Source organism: Columba livia, chromosome 1 (genome assembly GCF_036013475.1).
Source record: "Columba livia isolate bColLiv1 breed racing homer chromosome 1, bColLiv1.pat.W.v2, whole genome shotgun sequence".
Taxonomy (NCBI): domain Eukaryota; kingdom Metazoa; phylum Chordata; class Aves; order Columbiformes; family Columbidae; genus Columba; species Columba livia.
In genome coordinates, this window is record NC_088602.1 from 128517506 (window position 1) to 128536852 (window position 19347).

The 19347-nt window shown below is 44.4% G+C and overlaps 1 protein-coding gene across 4 annotated transcripts; it reads left to right on the forward strand.

Moving 5' to 3' along the window:
• The first annotated feature begins 8859 nt into the window (after positions 1-8859).
• C1S (complement C1s) lies at positions 8860-18958 on the forward strand. 4 transcript variants are annotated; one of them, XM_005506292.3, is made up of 12 exons: positions 8860-9087; positions 9527-9591; positions 10012-10216; positions 12216-12393; positions 12670-12795; positions 13470-13669; positions 13888-14041; positions 14276-14391; positions 14622-14700; positions 14953-15090; positions 15603-15677; positions 17722-18958. In XM_005506292.3, the coding sequence occupies exons 1-12, from the start codon at positions 9070-9072 to the stop codon at positions 18513-18515; spliced, it is 2148 nt and encodes a 715-aa protein (XP_005506349.1). In that variant the 5' UTR covers positions 8860-9069; the 3' UTR covers positions 18516-18958. The 4 variants fall into 4 exon arrangements, with proteins under 4 accessions (XP_005506349.1, XP_064884313.1, XP_064884324.1 ...); XM_065028241.1 differs by having other exon boundaries at positions 8870-9087; positions 9527-9622; XM_065028252.1 differs by having other exon boundaries at positions 8870-9087; positions 9527-9622; positions 10094-10216.
• Positions 18959-19347: the final 389 nt, after the last annotated feature.

The following is a 19347-nucleotide window of genomic DNA, read 5'->3' on the forward strand; positions in this document are numbered from 1 at the left end:
GGGGCTAAGGAAGAACAGAGCCAGAGGTCTACAGTGAATCAGCAAGAAGCAGTGGTCTCAGGCTGCCACAAAGGAAACTTCAGTTGGACCAAAGGGTGCTTCACAATGGGAACAGGTGCTTGGAGAGGCTAGGAAATCTTCAGCCTTGGAAATGTTCATAAGATGCCTGGATAAGGCCCCAAGGCTCACAGAAAGTGAGAAAAATTGAAATGAAGAGTAATCAGTGCAGCAAGGAAGTGCATGAAGAAGGGGAGACCTTAGCCTTGACCTCCAGAAGTCCCCTGAAGGCAGTGTAAGGTGCCAAGTGGCAAGTCAAGATGGTTAGTAAGAGTTCAACCCCCATTCTCGGATAGCTGACTTCATCAGGTTAGAATTAACAAATTGGTTACTCTGTTTGTTCACCCTAGCTGGTCACTTTTTGCCAAGCATTTTGCGAAGTCCAAAGAATGACTGAATATCAGTTTGTCATTTCCATGTTTAATGGGGTGCTTATAGTGTTTAGGCCAGTTTCCTAAGTAAATGAGCCCTATGTGAGCATGCTGACCCTCTGTCCCTCCCCCGACCGTATCTGATAAGGAATGGGCATCTTAAACTTCTTTGTTTGTAGAACTTTCATGAAAATGGAAAGCCAAATTGGAGAGAGAACATAAAAAAGCAATTGGAGATTTAGCATCACCGCTGAAGGAATCCGCTCCATAATCAAGCTTCCTCCCACTTCTGATACAATCAAATTATCTCACAGATTTAACAGGTCTGGGGTTATAAGCTCTTAAAGACTGTATCCTGCTTGACTATGCTGTGTCTGACCACTACAGATGTGACCATCCAGCCAATTTCTCTTCCGCCAAACAGTCCACCCATCAAAACCATACCTCTCCAATTTAGAGAGAAGGATGTTGTGAGGGACCATGTCAAAGGCTTTACAGAAGTCCAGATAGATGACATCTGTAGCTCTTCCTTTGTTCCCTGATGTATTTACTCCATCGTAGAAGGCCACCAGGTTGGTCAGGTGGGACTTGCCCTTGGTGAAGCCATGCTGGCTGTCTCAAATCACCTCCCTATCCTCCATGTGCCTTAGCACAGCTTCCAGGAGGATCTGTTCCATGATCTTCCCAGGCACAGAGGTGATGCTGACAGGTTGTTAGTTCCCAGGGTCCTCCTTTCTACCTTTTTTAAAAATGGGTGCAATGTTCCTGTTTTTCCAGCCTGACTGCCATGACTTCTCAAATATCATGGAGAGTGGCTTGGCAACTACATCAGCCAGTTCCCTCAGGACTCTGGGATGCATCTCATCAGGTCCCATAGATTTATGTATGTTCAGGTCCCGCAACTGGTCACAAACCTGATCTTCTCTTATAGTGGGAGGGACCTTGTTCCCCAGTACCCTTCTTGCAGTTCATCTGCTCAGGAAGTGTGGGAAGAGAGCTTGCCAATGAAGAATGAGGCAAAGAAGTTGTTGAGTACCTCAGCCTTCTCCTTTTTCATTGTTGCCAGTTTGCCAGTCTTGCTTGTCAGGGGGGACACACTTTCTTTGACCTTCCTTTTCTGGATCATGTGCAGAAGCCCTTCTTGTTATTCTTTGTGTCTCTTGCCAAGTTCAGCTCCAGCTGTGCCTTGGTCTTCCTGACCCCATCTCTGCACAACCAGGCAGCGTCCTTATATTCTTCTTGGGATACCTGTCCCTGCTTCCACCGCCTGTGCATTTCCTTCTTGCCCTTTACTTTGACCAGCAGGTCTCAAATCAAACACCTCTTGCCTTCCTTACCCAATTTCTTACACCTGAGGATCAAGAGATTTCTTGTGCTTTATGGAAAGTGTCCTTAAAGATCTGTCAGCTCTGTTCTGCTCCCTTGTCCCTGAGAGCAGTTTCCCAGCTGACCAGCTCCTCGAAGAGCTGGAAGTTGGCTTTCCTAAAATTCAGCGTCCTGACTTCACTCTTCGCCCATTCCACATCCCTCAGGACTGTGATCTCCATGTGCACATGATCACTGCAGCCCAGGCTGCCTCCAATCTTGACATCACCAATTAGCTCACTTGCGTTAGTGACCATCAGGTCCGGTATCGCATCTCCGCTGGTACGGCTGTCTGTTACCTGGCTTAGGAAGTCATCCTCAATGCACTCCAGAAGTCTCTTGCATTGCCTACAGCTCACCGTTTGACTTTCCCAGCAGATGTTGGGTGGTTGAAATCCCCCAGCAAGACAAGAGCCTGTGAGTGCAATGACTCCTGTAAGCTGGAGTAAGCAGGCTTTGTCAGTAGGATCCCCTGGATTAGGTGGCCTGTAGTAGATACCAAATACAAGGTTCCCTTTGTTGCCTTGGTCTTTGAATCTTACCCTTAAGCTTTCAACCTGCTCATGGCTATTCCTCAGGGACACCTCTTCACACTTTATCCATCTCTTGATGTAGAGAGCAACCCCTCCACCCTTCCTTCCTTGCCTGTTCCTTCTGAACAGCCTGTAGCCATCGATAGTCACACTCTAGTCATGGGATCCATTCCACCAAGTTTCAGTAATGGCCACTAGGTCATTGTTATAATTTTATTAAAAGTCCATGAAAAAGTTAAGAAATGATGAGAACATTCATGTAAGAAAGGTCCACTGAGGACATATAAAAAAAGAAGATACACATACAACTGGCTTAGTAAGTCTCTGTGCTTTAGATAGCCAAAAATTGGGGAATATAGCAGGGAAATATCAGTATATACTTGCCTCTTTCCTTAGACCTCCACATCTGGCTTCCCCTTCCCTCATCCTTCCCTTTCTCTTCTCATCCCCTTTAAGTTTAGATCATGCCTGAAGGATTACTTGGATTCTGTGGGCAATGGACTTGCTTTGAGGGTCAGGCTGTAACCTGCCGCCAACCACACCACTGTTGCTGTGGCCACTGGTACTATATTGGGCTTGACATGAGGGCTTGCAGTGCTGGGCTTAGTTTTCCACATGCACTAGTACATCTGCCCAAGGAAACCTCTGTCTCCTGGCACAAAAGCTCTTTCTGCTTTTGAAAAGTCAAGGTGCTCCATCTGGTTTTGGAGGCCACATTTGTAGTAGCAAAAATGTCTTTGGACCACAGTCTCTCTCAGTTGGTATCCTTTCATAGACCTTCAGCAGTCCATCCACAACTCTGACCTGAGTTTGCACAAAAAGGGAGCGTTAGAGGCTGTATGCTGGACAAAATTCTGGTCTATGTCCCTTGTGTTCTGGAATAGCTCAGGAAAAAAATCCGTGACACTCATTTTGTGTGAAGAGTAATTTATTTGAAATGTCCAATATTTGCAAAATAATTTTCTAAAATACTGTACTATTTAAATACACTTGTGGTCAATTAGCTATGTGTATAGTGAGTCAGAGTGCATGTGAAATTTTAGACTTATTTCATTCTGTAATTTATTGTTGTCAGAGAAGGATTTCAGAAGCAGCATCTGCTCCTGAGATTGCCTAACAATTTCCATTGTGAGATTCTGTTTTCAGTTGCTTGAACTATTACAGTATTTGACCTGTCTAGATTAAATACTAGATAGCCACTTCAGGTTAGAGCATAGTAGCTGGTTTTGAGACTCAGAACACGATGAGTACCATTATTTTTCTTTTTTCTTTTTTTTTTTTTTCTTTTGTTTTTTAATAATCAGGGCAGTGCTATGCTTGGGAGGAAGGGATGTCCCAAAAAATATTTACTGTCCCCAAGATATACCGTGATTTCGTGACATTACATTGGTATTAGTGTGAAACTTGAAGTTCACATGAGCCTCAGTGTGGCAATATGGGAATGTAGCTGCTGAAGCTTCTGCAAATTCATTTTTATTGTCTGTGTTCAAGTGGTTCATGCAGCTTTCCCACAGACCACAGCTGCACAAAGCCCCAAATAGTTCTTCAAGAGCTCTTGCAGGACTTTCCTTCAAAGATCATTTCTTCTACACTGATTAACTGAAACAGGACCTTGTTCCCTGCCTTGCTGGTGCCTCTTCTCCCAGGCAGGCACAGGAGGAGCTTGTCCTGATTGAAATGGCCACAGGAGAGGAGCTTGCTACTAGGGGCAAAGTAACTATCTGGAGGGCAGGTGAGACTGCAGCTTAGGGCTGAACACTAATGGGGAAGAGGAAGAGGAAAAACAAGAGTCAACGGAAGAGAACAAAGCACGCAGGGAAAGAAATAACCACTAGCAAGCCAGGGAGTACAGAGGGAGGGTGACTGCTTGGAATAAGAGGCAGGGGAACACATGAAAGTAAGTTTTCATTAAAAGGTTGAATAGGAGACCTTGGAGCCAGCAGGGAAAAAAGTCATTAATGAGTGAACGACAACCCAGAGAGAGCTGGAGAAACTGGGACTTGGCGGATGTTTAAGATGGGGAGGGGATGGTATGCTTGAAAAAAATTCACGTTTTCCATGAGGATATTATTGCACAAATAAATGTGATGTCCGAACCTGTTTTTCAGACATTGCCGGCTCCGTTCCTCGGGCCCCCTCCACGAAATTAGGGAGATGCAGTTCATGTCCCTTGTTTTCAAGTGGTATGAGCTCGGACACAACGCGGCCGAAACTCGACGCGCTGGCTGGTGTCGCCCGGAGGGTCAGGAAGCACAGCTACCCAGCTACACCCATTTTGTCGCTGGGGGCGGGGCGGGTCACCCCTCCAGGGCTGAGCCCCTCCCGCCCTCGCCGGCTGCGCGGGCCCCGCCAGTCTCTGCTGCCACCTCTCGGTGCCGCCGGGACTGGCGGGACCGGCTGCAGCGGGCGGCCCTCGGCGGCGGGCTGGGAGGAACAGGCAGCAGATCATCGCCCGTAGCTGCGGTTCCGATGGAGCCGCAGGGCCGTGGTCGTCACTCGTGGTGTGGCAGGAACGGCTGGTGCGTCTGAGGAAGCAAGAGCTTCTCGTCACTCCTCCTGGGCCATGCCACCCGTCTCCTGGAAGTTACTGGTCCTGCTCCAGAAATGTCACGTTTCCTCTTGCAGCAGCTGCTCTGCTACTGCAGTTTACAGCGTTGTGGTTTAAAGTAAGCCAAAGTGTTTAGAAAGATTCTACTCTAATAGACAAAATTTTAAACTGTTCCTCTTCAGCCACTGGCTCGCTGCTGGTGAAGCCATGTGTGCAGCGAGGATGGACATCCCTGGGAAGGTCATGGCAGAACCCATGCCAGTTGTCCCATGGTGGGATATCTCCAGCTGTGAGTCAGAGCCCCTCACCTACAAGGAAAAGGTCTTAGGTGTAAAGAAGACTATAGGGCTTCTGTTCTGTAGGTAAGGTAGTACATCAGCTGTGTAGGCATCATCTGTGCTTAGCAGTCACAGACACTTGAAGCTACATCCAGGGATGTAGGGGAAGTGAGTTGAGAAGGCAGCAAGCATCTGTGTGGTACAGTGCATGGAGCAGAATGATCCCAAGTTGCAGGTTTTAACTGGGAGGCTGTGAGAGCTTTGCATTCAGAATCAGTGCTGGAGGAAGTAAAAGATGTGAACAGACACTGGCAACAATCCCCCTGGTATGGTGAGCAGAGGTGGAAATCAGTGGGTTATGCCAAGCAGTTCTGAGCCAGAGCACAGGCAAATCTTCCTGGGGCTTACCCAAAGCTCTGAATTTAACCACTGGCAACAGAACCAACCTGGGTCACAAAAATGAGGCAGGGAAGTGTGGCATGCAAGAAACCCACTGAATCCTCTTATTGGCAGAATAGGAAACAGGCAAATAACTGCTAATGTCTTGGTAGATCAAGGATATTTTAATTGCTACTTACATATCCTTGATTCCCTGCTGATGGATTTCACCTAGTTAATGTTATCACAGAACCTCAGAATGGTTGGTGTTGGACCTCTGGAGATCATCTAGTCCAACACACCTGCTAAAGCAAGTTCAAAGTAAAGAAGCTTCTCCTTATGTTTAGGTGGAACCTCCTATGCTTCCGTCTCTGCCTGTTGCTCCTCATTCTGTTATTGGGCACCACTGAAAAGAGTCTGGCCTCATCCTCCTGACACCCACACTTGAGATATTTATAAGCATAAATATGATACATTCTCAGCCTTCTCCAGGCTGAGCAGACCCAGCTCTCTCAGCCTTTCCTTGTAAGAAAGATGCTCCAGACCCTTAATCATCTTCGTAGCCTGCCACTGGACTGTCTCCAGTAATTCCTTGTCCTTCTTGAACTGGGGAGCCCAGAACTGGATGCAGAACTCCAGATGCAGCCTCACCAGGACAAGTGGCGGGATGGAATAACCTCCCTCGACCTGCTGGTCACACTCTTCTTAATGCACCCTAGGATACCATTGGGCTTCTTGGCCCTTGTGGGCACATTGCTGGCTCATGGTCAACCTGTTGAACACCAGGACTCCCAGGTCCTTCTCTGAAGTGCTGCTTTCCAGCAGGTCTGCCCCTAACCTGTACTGTTGCATGGGGCTATTCCTTCCCAGGTGCAGGACCCTACACTCGCCCTTGTTGAATTTCATCAGGTTCTTTGCCCAGTCCTTCAACCCTGTTCAGATCTTGCTGAATGGCAGCACAGCCTTCTGGTGTGTCAGCCCTTCCTCCCAGTTTAGTATCATCAGCAATCTTGCTGAGGGTGCACTCAGTCTCTACATCCAGGTCATTGATGAACAGGCTGAACAGGACTGTACCCAGTACTGACCCCTGGGGAACCCCACTAGCCACAAGCCTCCAATTGGACTCTGCATCCTTGATCACAACCCTCTGTGCCCTGCCATCCAGCCAGTTCTCAATCCATCTCACCAAGCATTCATCCAACCTGCACTTCCTGAGCTTGCCTACGAAGATGTTGTGGGAGACAGTGTCAAAGCCATGCTGAAGTCAAGGTGGACAGCATCTACTGCTCTCCCCTTGTCTACCCAGTCAGTCATACTGACATAGAAAGATAACAGGTTGGTCAGGTTATATTTTCTCTTTTGATATTTGCTCCCTTTGTTTTATGCACTGACTCAGTATTTCCAGATGAGAAAACATGGCTTTTCTTAAGAGTTCAGGAAAAGCGTTTTTTCTCCCAACTTCCTGGAGGAAGAAAAGCCAGTCAAGCCTATTCTAGATGGTAATTTTATGAAAACAGGAGCACTATTGTTCTTCATATCATCTGGCAGAAAGGTTACAGCCATGCAGCTTTGAGTCATCTTAAGAAAAGTTTTGTCTTATGCAAATCAGGAAAAATAGTATGTGGTCATGTAATATAGGAATTTAGGAGAATGTGTGTGCCTCTGAGCAGAATTATATTGCATTGGCAAACTTAACGTTATCATTTATTAACCTTAGTGTCATGATTTTGCCTTTTTTAAATTATTATTTTAATATAACTTCTGACATAGTTTCAGTGAATTGTAAAATATACTACCTAGCTGTTTCATCTTATGAATCATAAAAACCATACCGATCTAGGCAAATGCAATCAAATGCTGCATTCAGTGTAAATATGTACATCAATATCACTGATCTTCTGCATAAATAGTTATCATTATGTAGGTATGTGCCCAGGTAAAATGCAGCTACCTTTTTATTTAACTAACTTCAGAAATATTTTTCTTAATTAACAGGTATATGTCTTCTAAAGAATTATTAATACACACACACAAATGAATTTACCACTGCTACAGACAAGGTGAGTCAGGTTTATATGAAAATATACTATTCCCTTGCAATGAAATGATATGCATAATATATCAGCCCACATTCATTTTACTTCTGCCATGCACATTTAAAAATATGATTGTGACTTGAAGAGTTACTGGCAGGATCTTCACTGTGCCCAGTTTGGAGGAGAAAACATCTCCTCATGATTTGCTGTGTATCTTTCATCACTGTTTTCCTGGTTCTCAAAATTCCAGTTAGAAACATCAAGTTGTGCTTCCAAGAGACATCAGAAGTGAGATGACATGCTGTTTTCTTTCTCTTTCCATTTTCAATTTGACAAAGAAAACAGACTAGGCATGTTCTTAAGTAAAGCCTTTATCCTGGCTACAATGAAGTCAGTTATGACTCATCTGTAGGTGTTTCTCTCCCTTGAGTCTTTACTAACACACTTTGCCTATGGCCTGTTGAAACTTGCACAATGTTTTTCCTTGCTAAAACAAACCCTGAAGTGTGCTGTGCTGATTATAAAGGGTAGAGGTTTTGATGGAGTTTTACATTTTCGTTTATAGTCCAGTCCCAGTGCAGCTGGTCTGTGAGGAGGACGGGTTTTCTAGAGTATTAGTGACAGGTATTTTAGCTTGTGTGGTGGCATTTTGGTCTTGGCTTGGATTAATGGTCCTACCTGGAATAAGTCTTAAAATTCTTTTCCATAAGGGTCTTAGATCTAATTTGCTCCAGGCTGAAGTCTGACAAACAGTTGCTCTTACATTAAGTTCGTTTGGTAAATAAAGACGTAGTTAAGACTCCTTAGTCAAGTTCTTACTTAGAGGAGTGTTCTCGTAACAAAAAACAGCAAAACAATGCACTCTTACTCCTGCTGGTGGCCTCAGAGAGGCACAACATTGAATAGACCACTCTGTCTATATATAGTTTGGTTGGTTGGTTTGTTTGTTTTCCCCTTAAAAAAGGGTCTCTGAAGCATCAGGTGAGGAGCAGTGGCAGCAGCACTGTGGCAACCAGGTTGCAGTAACAGAGTGGACCACATAAAATGGTCTCTGGACAGGATGTTTGAAAGTGTTTTCCATGCAGAAGCATTTTATCAGTTCCGACATGGACTCTTTCTTACACCCTTTGGATTCTCTTCCTAACTTTTAAAAGGGAGGCGGAAGAGCAGGAGAGGAAAGGCAGCCAAAAACTCTGTTATCCTCCCTTTTCCCAAAAGTCATCTGATTTCCCGAAAATGCCTAATACAGACCAGATCTGCATGCTCCCCCGCACAGCCTGAGGCAACAGGATTGTGCAATTTCTGGAAATTCCCTTTCCAGGCAAAAGCCGTCAGGCCCAGCATTGCACCCCAGTGCGGAGGCTGGGAAGCTGCATCCCACAGGTAGAGGGTGCTGCGATATTGCAAATTAGAGGTCTCATTAGGGGTGCATTTGGAGGAGTGTGTTAACAGGAAGAAAAAAGAGAACGAGAGAAGTGAAGGGAAGAGAGAAGAAAACCAGACATGAACTGGGAAGAGAAGGTAAATATTGCAAGCCTTAGAAATGGGAAAGGAAAATCTTCCTGAGTGTTACTGTCTGACAGCTAGAAGAGTCAGGACAAACTGCTCCCCAACCCCAAGGTCTTAGCATGATTTTTGAGGTGCTAGGAAGAATGGATTGGGTACCCTGGGGGGGTGGATGTGCTTTCTGTTTTAATTTGCTGTGCACCATCATGGTGTTTGGAGACACCATGTGAATACCAAGACAGAGATAATCTCTCAGTTTTGTCAGTACAGAGCCCAGCACCCCTTCTTGATGCTTGGGGTTGCTGTATGCAGAAAGGAACAAAGATATGAATGTACTTTTCAGGAAAAACATTTACGTGCTCTCCAGAAGCTGGGGGTTTAGGGTCTTTGACATGCTTTGCAGACATGCAGAAGCACTGGTAACATTAATCAATCACATTGATTTTTGTCCCAGATCATAACTCTAAAGTCCAGTTCCTGCAAGTTCTCAGAAAGGAAGATCTGCTTTTTCCACATGCGGTGAGTTATTGAATCTCCAAGGGGAACTCAGGTTTGTTAATAATTTAATTTTTTAAATTATGTGTTTTTCCTGTGGTACTGTACTGATTCTTAAATCTGAATGCATCTGTAGCCTCCAGAACAAGGCAGTTAAGTAGGGAATAGCACTTAAGACACTTGTGATCAACTCCTGTAGTGTTAACAGCTCTTATAGAGCTGGAGAGGAGCAGGGAGCATGACTGACGTTGTGCTCTTTCTGTGTGAAAGGCTACAGGAGAAAGACAAGCCCCACACAGCCGCAGTGTTGGTCATTAAAACTTCAAAGCCAGGAGCTATGCTGCATGGTCTGTACAGCCAAAGACTAGCTTTTTCACTAGGGACTGTGTGTGTATGTGGACAGAGAAGACTACTGCAATGTCATCTTCTTTCCTCTTTTCTCAGGTACCTTATCTTTTTCTGTCTCCCTGTCTGGACTGATTCAGCCTCCATGTATGGTGAAATCTTGTCACCCAATTATCCTCAGGTGTATCCAAATGATGTGCAGAAATCTTGGGAAATCCAAGTCCCTTCAGGATATGGCATTCGCCTTTATTTCACCCATATGGATCTTGAACCATCACAGAACTGCGAATATGACTTTGTGAAGGTACTGTCCCCCACTCTCAAGTGAGAAAAAGACAAGAAGGTGGGTTAGAGCACAGAACAGCAAAGCTGTGTACAAAGCTTATGGCTGGAAGAGGAGATATTAATAGACACAGTCTTCCTGTTCTGAGCTCCAGAAAGCCCAAATGGCCTAGTGTGTTTGCATGAGCAGTCACTAAATTGAGTTTGCATCATAATCACATGGGCATTGTCTGCCAACTAACTATCCCATCTATGCCTGCCTCCCCATGTTTCTTCTGTATTCATAGGAAAAGCCTTCCTAGCCATCACTGACACCTCCTTATTGTCAGGCATATTCTTAGCCAGTGAACCATAAGTATAAAGGCACCATTTTCTTAGGGCATTGCTTTTCTGTCCATGAAATTATTCAGCGTTAATCCATGAGTGGACATAGATGATTTAATGCAATCAGGAAGTGATTGGAAATAATGAAGGTTAAAAACCATCAAGAGATGGTATTCATAGTGGGCACTCAGATAAAGTTCTGTGGTCCATTGCACCACAGTTTTCTATGATCTACACACCACAGATTTCTTTAAACTTAGAGACCCGCTAGCTCTGCTCCATACTGTCCCACAAGGCACAAGTGCTCAAGTATTTCCACACAAACAGAAAGAAGACCATCCTATCCCGCAACGGCTATGTGTGAAAAGGGGCAGTAAGATCGTGTATAGCACCAGAAAGAGACTTTGCAGAAGGACCAAAATGGGACATTAGGTTGGATGTGCTCTGCTGGGAGCTATAAGAACATGTGTCCTTTTGCAATAAACCAATGAACCTGTTGGACTGTTTTGCAGACTGTCAGTCATTTGCTTTGCCATTTTGAACCATGGTGTTGATTTTTTATACAAGTGGGCCAGAGGACGTTAACTTTCTGGATTGATTCGTGTCTGAGAAATTAAGACAGGGACATGGCAACTCTGTCTGTACATACAGACTGGGGAACAATCTATTGGAGAGCAGCTCCGCGGAGAGGGATCTGGGGTTTCTGGTTGACAGCAAGTTGAAAATGAGCCAACAGTGTGTCCTGGCAGCCAAGAGGGCCAACTATGTCCTGGGGTGCATCCAGCACAGGATTGCCAGCCGGGCGAGGGAGGTGATTGTCCTGCTCTGCTCTGCACTGGTGCGGCCTCACCTGGAGCACTGTGTGCAGTTCTGGGCACCACAGGATAAAAAGGATATAAAGCTACTGGAGAGTGTCCAGAAGAGGGCTACAAAGTTGGTGAAGGGTTTGAAGAGAAAGCTGTATGTGGAATGGCTAAAGTCACTTGATCTGTTCAGCCTGAAGAAGAGGAGACTGAGGGGAGACCTCATGGTGGCTACAGCTTCCTCACAAAGGGAGGAGGAGGGGCAGTCACCGATGTCTTCCCTCTGGTGATCAATGACAGAACCAGAGGGAATGGCAGGAAGATGTGCCAGGGGAGGTTTAGGTTGGACATTAGGAAAAGGTTCTTCCCCCAGAGGGTGGTGTAGCACTGGAACAGGCTCCCCAGGGAGGTGTCACGGCCCCAAGCCTGACAGTGTTCAAGAAGAGACTGGACAAGGCCCTCAGACACATGGTGTGAATTTTGGGCTTGTCATATGCAGGTACAGGAGTTGGACTTGATGATCCTTGTAGGTCACTTCTAACTCAGGACATTCTATGATTCTATGATAGGTATTTCACACCTGGGAAGTCAGTAGCAGGAAACACTCCTCAAGTGTCTTATAAACATAATGAAATTGGTTGTCTAGGGGCTCCATTCAGCTGTGCCTTGGCTGGCTGTCTTCCACCCTCAACCAGCTTGGTGGATGACACAGCAGCCTTGGTCCCTCCTGCCAGCTATGTGACATAGCTGTGTTCTGGTAGATCTACTGGAATGTTGTGAGAAATGCATGCAATTAGGAGCCTTTGGTTATCCACCTGTAAGCTGAAAGACTCAAGTGTTGGTAATTACACGTATTCCAGTAATGAGAGAACACCTCTTTGCATTCTTCTGCAGATTATTTCTGGTGGCCATGTTGAAGGCGTGCTTTGTGGGCGGAAGAAACCTCATGCCCCTGGCTCCTTGATTGTGGAGGAATTTCATGTCCCTTATAACACCCTCACTATGAGTTTCCAATCAGACTTTTCCAATGAGGAGCGTTTCACTGGTTTTGCAGCCTACTATGTTGCAGTGGGTAAGGTTGAAACATCCTCCTCTAAATCTGTGTAGTGTCCAGGCTGTGGGGGGCAGGGGGGAGAGAGGAAAGCTGACAAAGGGTTTTCCTTACAAGAACGCCTTGTTTAAAAGAGATGGCACCAGATGAGACTGCTTTCTAATACGGCCAGCATAAATGCTGTATTAGAGATACCTTTTCCTTGTTGTCCACCAGTGTTTGTTTCACTTTCTCATCTTCCTCCTGCCCTTAGGGCCCTCTCACAATCTTGGCTGATTCATCTTTTCATACTTGCAGACTTGGATGAATGCACGGATTTTGTGGAGGAACCTTGCAGTCATTACTGTAATAATTATATTGGAGGTTACTTCTGTACCTGTCCACCAAATTATTTCCTCTATGAGGATAAGAGAACATGTGGAGGTAAGAGATCTACATGACCTGTTGTCAACAGCAAGAGTTAATTTAGACCAAGTGAGATATTGTGCATGGAAGACATTCTCTATCAACCTTCTCAGCCAGTTGTGACAGATATATTTGGGGGAAAGAAATCATCCCAGTGCAAATCTGAACTGGCAGTAGACTGTGATTTGTGGAATTTGAACTAACATATTCTTAACATTCTTTTTTGTGTAAGAGAATTAAGAAACTGCTAAATGACATTCTTTAAAGGCTGTAATGAAGACCCTTCTTAGCGTACTGCTATTGGTGAACCTTTTAATCTCTGACAAAACAGGGCCATTCAATAAAGACACACAAATGGCCAAGGAGCTGCTTGGCTTGAATAAAAAAAAAAAAAAAGAAAGTTCACAAATGGTGCATGTTAAAAAGAGTTTAATATGAGGACCTGAGCATGAGAGAAAGTGGCCTAAATTGCAGGTAGAAGGTAAAAAGAAAGGCCACTAGAAGTTGAAGTCCCTGGCTAATTAGACAGAGGCTGGTCCTGGTTTCAGGTTCTTGAAAGATGCAATGTTGTGACATGGTTAATGCAGGTGACTGAGGAAATTAGAGATGTAGTAGAAAAGGGAAAGCTTGTCAGATTCATACATGGACCATTTCCTTTCTGAATCCTACCTGTGTTCCTTCCTTAATCTTAGTGAACTGCAGTGGAAATATCTTCACTGAGCCATCAGGGGAGATTGCCAGCCCAAACTATCCCAACCAGTACCCAGAGAACTCACATTGTGAGTACCGAGTGGTTCTGAGTCCAGGCTACTTTGTGGCATTGTCCATACGCAGCGGGGACTTCGATGTGGAACCAGCTGACTCAAAAGGGAGTTGCCACGACAGCTTAACAGTAGGTCTGGTGCTTAGGGAGAGAGCCAGGATGCTCTGGCTCTCCCCTCAATCTCCTCATATTCATATCCCTGTGACTGCTTAACTTTGTTTTCAACTATATTGTCTTTTGAAGTTCTTGGGAATACATTTGAATATCTATCTATTGAGTATCTATTGAACTATTTATATGAATACATTTGGTATTTCTCATTTCTTTTTGGTTTTTTATTTTCCCAGCTTGTCTCTGGAAAGCAGCATTTTGGTCCCTATTGTGGCAGCAAATTCCCAGGTCCTTCAGAAGTCAAAACTAGGAGCAACATTCTTGACATAATCTTCCAGACAGACCATAAAGTACAACATAAAGGCTGGAAAATACGCTACTATGGTGATCGTGAGTAAACACTTGGGAAAGCATTCTGTCTGCTGCTGAGTTAGGGAGAGAGCTTGTCCCAGGTCAGATTCATTGCACAACAGCATCTTAACATGTTCAGAGCTGCTGGTATTGAGTATACAGAGGATGCATGTTTACTATGGAAAATAATAACTGGGGAAAAAGAATTTGAGAGCTGGAAGGAGAGTAAATCTTGAACCAGTTAATCACTGTTTTCTACCTGTCTCTTCAAAGCTGTAACCTGTCCCTCAAGTGTCATCCTCAACTCTGTTCTTGACCCAAAGAAGGACAGGTATGTCTTCAAGGACAATGTGAAGGTAACATGTATTGAAGGCTACGAAATTGTAAGGGTAAGTTACACTGAAAAATTTATATTCCCTCTGGCCCTCTCAGCATCTTCTCAGCAGCTTCCCATCAGGTGTTCTGAGCACCTTTGAGAATGCCAAGTTTTCACCACAGCTGTAGAAAATTAAAGCTTCTTACAACCACTGCAGCATTTTGAGGACTCTCCACTGAAGTGCCTGGGTCAGCTATGTTTCACAGCCAGTGACTTACATGGATCATGTGTTCTTTTCCCTAGCAACGAGACAGCATCATGACTTTTCACTCCAGCTGTCAGAACGATGGTGAATGGAGCAACTCCCATTTCAGCTGTGTTCGTAAGTGACCCATCTCTCTTTTGTGGGAAGCAGGCTGAAATGGAACCTTTAGGCTCTAGATCCACTATATCTCCAGTTCAGAAGAACGCTGAAGGACTGGGATGTGAGCATGCTGAAGGGACAGAGGAAGTGAGCACTGATGACTATACAGGGACAAGGAGCTGAGTGGTTCCCCATCATACAGAATAATCATTTTGTTGGGTGAGGATGCCCCTTTAATTATATTAGATTGGTTTTATTTCTTCTCTACAGCTGTGAACTGTGGTGATCCCATTCTTATTGAAAATGCCCAAGCTGTATACGTCTCCGAACTTCATGAGCCTCTGTACAAAGCTGCTTTCCGGTATCAGTGTGATGCACCTTACTATATCCTAAAAACTAAAGGGGATGGTAAGCATTGCCTCTACTACACAAACATATTTCTTTGATCAAAAGCCTAAGAAATTATACTGGCATTGTCATGGTGCTGGGATTATATGCCAAGAGGTCAAGACTGTGAAAATGTTCTAATTGGTGTGGGGTTGCAGCAGTAGTTTTGTGTTGCCTTTGTGTTTACTACATTCTCATAATGTCTATACTTGGGCTGTTGACCTTAAATGCAAGTCTTCTCCCCATTTGCCTGGTGTGTGAACTATGGAGATTTTTGTCACATCTAGCACAGATTTCTGGTGGAGAAGCAAAGGACTCAAGAAATCTATTATATGAGGCCCTTCCAAAATAGGGGCAGAAGCACCCTGGTGGGGTGGTGTACTTCTAGGGAGAGCTCAGCAATGTTTACCAAGCTGCGCTTGCTTTGGAAAACAAGGAGAAGGTTAATCTATCATCTAATACAATAATACTATTTACACTCTCTTCATCTTGACTGTATCCTTATGACACTATTTTTTCTTGTATTTTCCAAGGGGTGTATCGGTGCTCAGCCAGTGGAGAATGGGTCAATGAAGAGATGGGAACAAAGCTACCAAAATGTGTCCCAGGTACTACCAAAAACTGTGTATATGTACACATGGCATATGAAGACCACTTCTTCTTTTATCTCTCTGTTTTTAAACTGTTAAGCCTGAATGTACAGTTGATCCTTTCTATGTTGTTTTAATCATGTTGGACAGAGCATTTCTGAAAGCTGTGGGCCTCAAAGAAAGGTCAGATGAGGCAGCAAAAAGAAAGTGGAAACAAAAGTGGGCAGCATAATAAGACATCTGGTGTAACAGGGCCTCTTCAAGTATCAGTGTGTGTTTCTGCACCAGTTTCCACACCTTCAAGCATGCACATTTTTAAGCTGTTCAGTGCTTTATATCTCTGTCTGTGTTGCAGGTAGCAAAAAGACTGTCAGGCCAAAAGAGATGTCCAACAATGCTTTACCTTTCTGTCTTTGGTCCTTCCCAAGATAAACTGAGAGCTGTAGCTTCTCTTCAAACCTCTCCTGGGGTTAGTGCCCAGCTAACTACAGATGCAGCGCTATAGGGAAAGGTCTTTCACTACTCTTACCGGAAGTCATAGCCTAAACCCTTAAGGTTTAATGTCTCCAGTATTCAGCTACACTTACTGTGTCTGAAAGCTCAAGCAAGATCCTTGTCAAGGACCTTTTCATCCTCTCTTTGTGTACTTGGGAGACACTGAGGAGCAAAGTGCATGGATACTACTCCTGCTCCTGACTGCTGGTAGTTATGGCTTGCTCTTAACTTCCAGCTGATAGAGAGAATTTTAAATCCTATGTATTTTACACACTGTTCAGCTTACCCTGTTAGAGAAGACAGCAGGCCTAGGACCTGTTCACTACTTCAAAGCTCCAAATCCTCATTGACAAAGTACAAGATCCAGCTGATGATTCAACCCTTTTAACAGCTAGCTCAGCCAGTGACTTGGATTATACAAGTGCACAGTGCAAAAGGCAAATTGTAAGATAAAGCTCAGGGAATTTACTACCCAAGAGATGGTTACAAAGAATACAAAGCCCGACTCTTCTTCTTCGGCACACAGCAATAAAAGACAATGGCAGGCAATGCGCACAAGTTGCAACAAAGGAAATTCTAACCATATATAAGGAAAAATGCTCTCCCAGAGCACTGGGAGTGTTGTCCAGAGGAACTGGCTAATCACCACCCTTGAGGATGATCAGAAGTCACCTGTCAAAGCCCCTGAGCAACCTGGCTTTGCAGTTAGAAGAGCAGGGAGAAGGGCAGTTAGGGAGGAACAGGTTGAACTAGAGACATTGTGAGGTACTTTCCAGCCTAAAGCTTTCTGTGATAATGTGAAATTCTTTAACAAACTCTGCTTCGTTTTAATTGGAAACTACCTACTGCCTATAGTTTCTCAATCTCTGACTGTATGACTAAGGGTTCAATGGACACAAGGCAATGTAATAAGAAATCGATTTCCTAGCTATGTCAGAATGACCAGCCTTATTTACACCTTTAGTGCTCACATTCTGCAAAACATTACAGAACATTTTACTGAAAGAGCACGGAGCATCTCTGTACCCATAAGACCCACAGATGAGATCTCCATTAACCCAGTGCTTAAGATTTTACATACTAAGAGAATGGAGAGGAAAAATGGTAAAACATTAGTGACAAACCTAAACACTTAACCTGAGACTATCAAGAGCTGACAAAAAGAAAATAAAGAGCAGTGTCATATTTCTAAGAACTTAAGCAAATACTTTTTGAAAGACAATCCCTTCAGCTACAGGACATAATTCAGCAAAAGAAAAGTGATAACTAGAGTGCAATTAAATTGTGAGCTTTGACATACTCAACACTGGCAGGGTGACATCTGCTTTCCAGAACAAAAATTTGAGAATTAGTATTTTCAGCCTAAATTGAATGTTGATAGTTTTTCTTGAATGTTCTTGAATTTCTCTGTAAATACCAGTTTCAAACTCTTTGATATATGACAAACATTGGTTACCAGGAGTAAAAAGTGTTTTAGAGGACACAGGAAGAAGGGATACAGAAAGAACCTCCCATTTGTAACTGCTAATTCTCCCATCTGATTCCTTTCTTTTTCTTTTGTTTCCAGTCTGTGGGGTGCCTAGTAATCCCATCCAAGAAAAAGCAAAGATTTTTGGAGGCACCCTTGCAGAAAAGGGCAACTTTCCCTGGCAGGTGTATTTTGATTATCCAAGAGGAGCTGGTGTACTCATCTCTGAAAGATGGGTCATGACTGCAGCTCATGTGTTGGAGGGATATGACAAACCCAACATGTATGCTGGGGTAATCAATGTTGGTAGAGAATCTCTGGACCGTGAAGCCAAACAGCTGATCCCAGAGATTTCATTCATCCATCCTGGATGGAGGCAGCAGCCCATAGAAACCAGGACGGATTTTGATAACGATATTGCGTTATTGAAGCTGAGGGATCCTGTAAAGATGGGCCCAAACATCTCGACCCTCTGTCTTCCTGGTAAATCACCTGAGTATGAGCTGCAAGAAGGGACTTTGGGCTACATTGCCGGCTGGGGCCAGAGAGAGAGAGGAAGACTGCCTATTTATCTTTGGAAGGCCCAGATTCCTGTGGTGAACATGGATAAGTGCCGATCTGTGAAACCAGAGGGCTCTGCTGATTCTAGTGCTTACCGATTCACTGACAATATGATCTGTGCTGGTGGTGGCAAGGACAGCTGTAAGGGGGATAGTGGTGGAGCCTATGCCATCCAAGATCCTCTTGATGACAGACGGTATTATGTGGCCGGGCTGATCTCCTGGGGACCAAGATGTGGCACCTTTGGTCTTTACACCAAGGTAATGCATTATTTGGACTGGATTACAGAGACCATGAGCAAGCATGAGGATGCAGAAGAATGGCAGGATTAGCTCTTTCTCCTTTCAGCACAGTCACCCTTTCTAAATGTGATGGTTACATGTTTAGGCTGGCTATGATCCTATTTACTCTGTGTATGTAATGGGCCTACTCATTGTGTCTGTGCTGAGTGGAGAGTCAGAAATGTGTATCTGTCTCTCCCACTGTCACTGTTTTCTGAGAAGGGAAATTCTCTTTCTTCCACTCATAGTAGCATCAGAGGAAGATACTGTTCTGGACAAAGAGGCTCTTTCTGCTTCTCATTTTTTTTCTACCCCATTTTTTCCCACTTGGAGAAGACTTAGCCGTGCCCCCCACCTGACAGGAAGATTTCAATGAAGACAAGAAAGAATAATTGTTGGTTCTTAGGGCAGGTTCAGAGCCTGCTTTCTGATCTATGTTATGTATTTTCTGTATTGTTCAGAATATCTAACAGCATTAAAGAATGTCCAAAGTGCCTTTTGTGCAATGTGCTATTGTGTGTGTATTGCCTTTCTTCTTCTCAGTCTAAACCTAGTTCTCCTTGAAACTCCCTAAATAAAGTGTCTAGTCACATTTTGACCCACTGCTCTGCCAGCTTTTGTCGCCTCTCATGTGAGCCAACGGAGACAGGTTACAGGAACAACCACAAGCCACGGATGCAACACAAAGAGCACATTTATTTTTGTTACCTTGCTGACTGGGGGATCTTCAAAAATGTATTTAAGCTTCTGGGCAGAGGTCACACAAGTGGAGATGCAGGTGCTGCAGAATTCAACCATTGGTGAAGAACAACGAGCCTGCTTGTTTCGGCCTCTATAAAGGGATTCACGCAGGTGCAGTTTACCACACTGCTTTGATCTTTGC

Bases quoted from the DNA above. Each gene is read 5' to 3' on its own strand.
- C1S (XM_005506292.3), top strand. The intron at 12,394-12,669 runs GTAAGGTTGAAA...TCATACTTGCAG, and splicing joins AGCCTACTATGTTGCAGTGG to ACTTGGATGAATGCACGGAT. The intron at 15,678-17,721 runs GTACTACCAAAA...TTTTGTTTCCAG, and splicing joins GCTACCAAAATGTGTCCCAG to TCTGTGGGGTGCCTAGTAAT.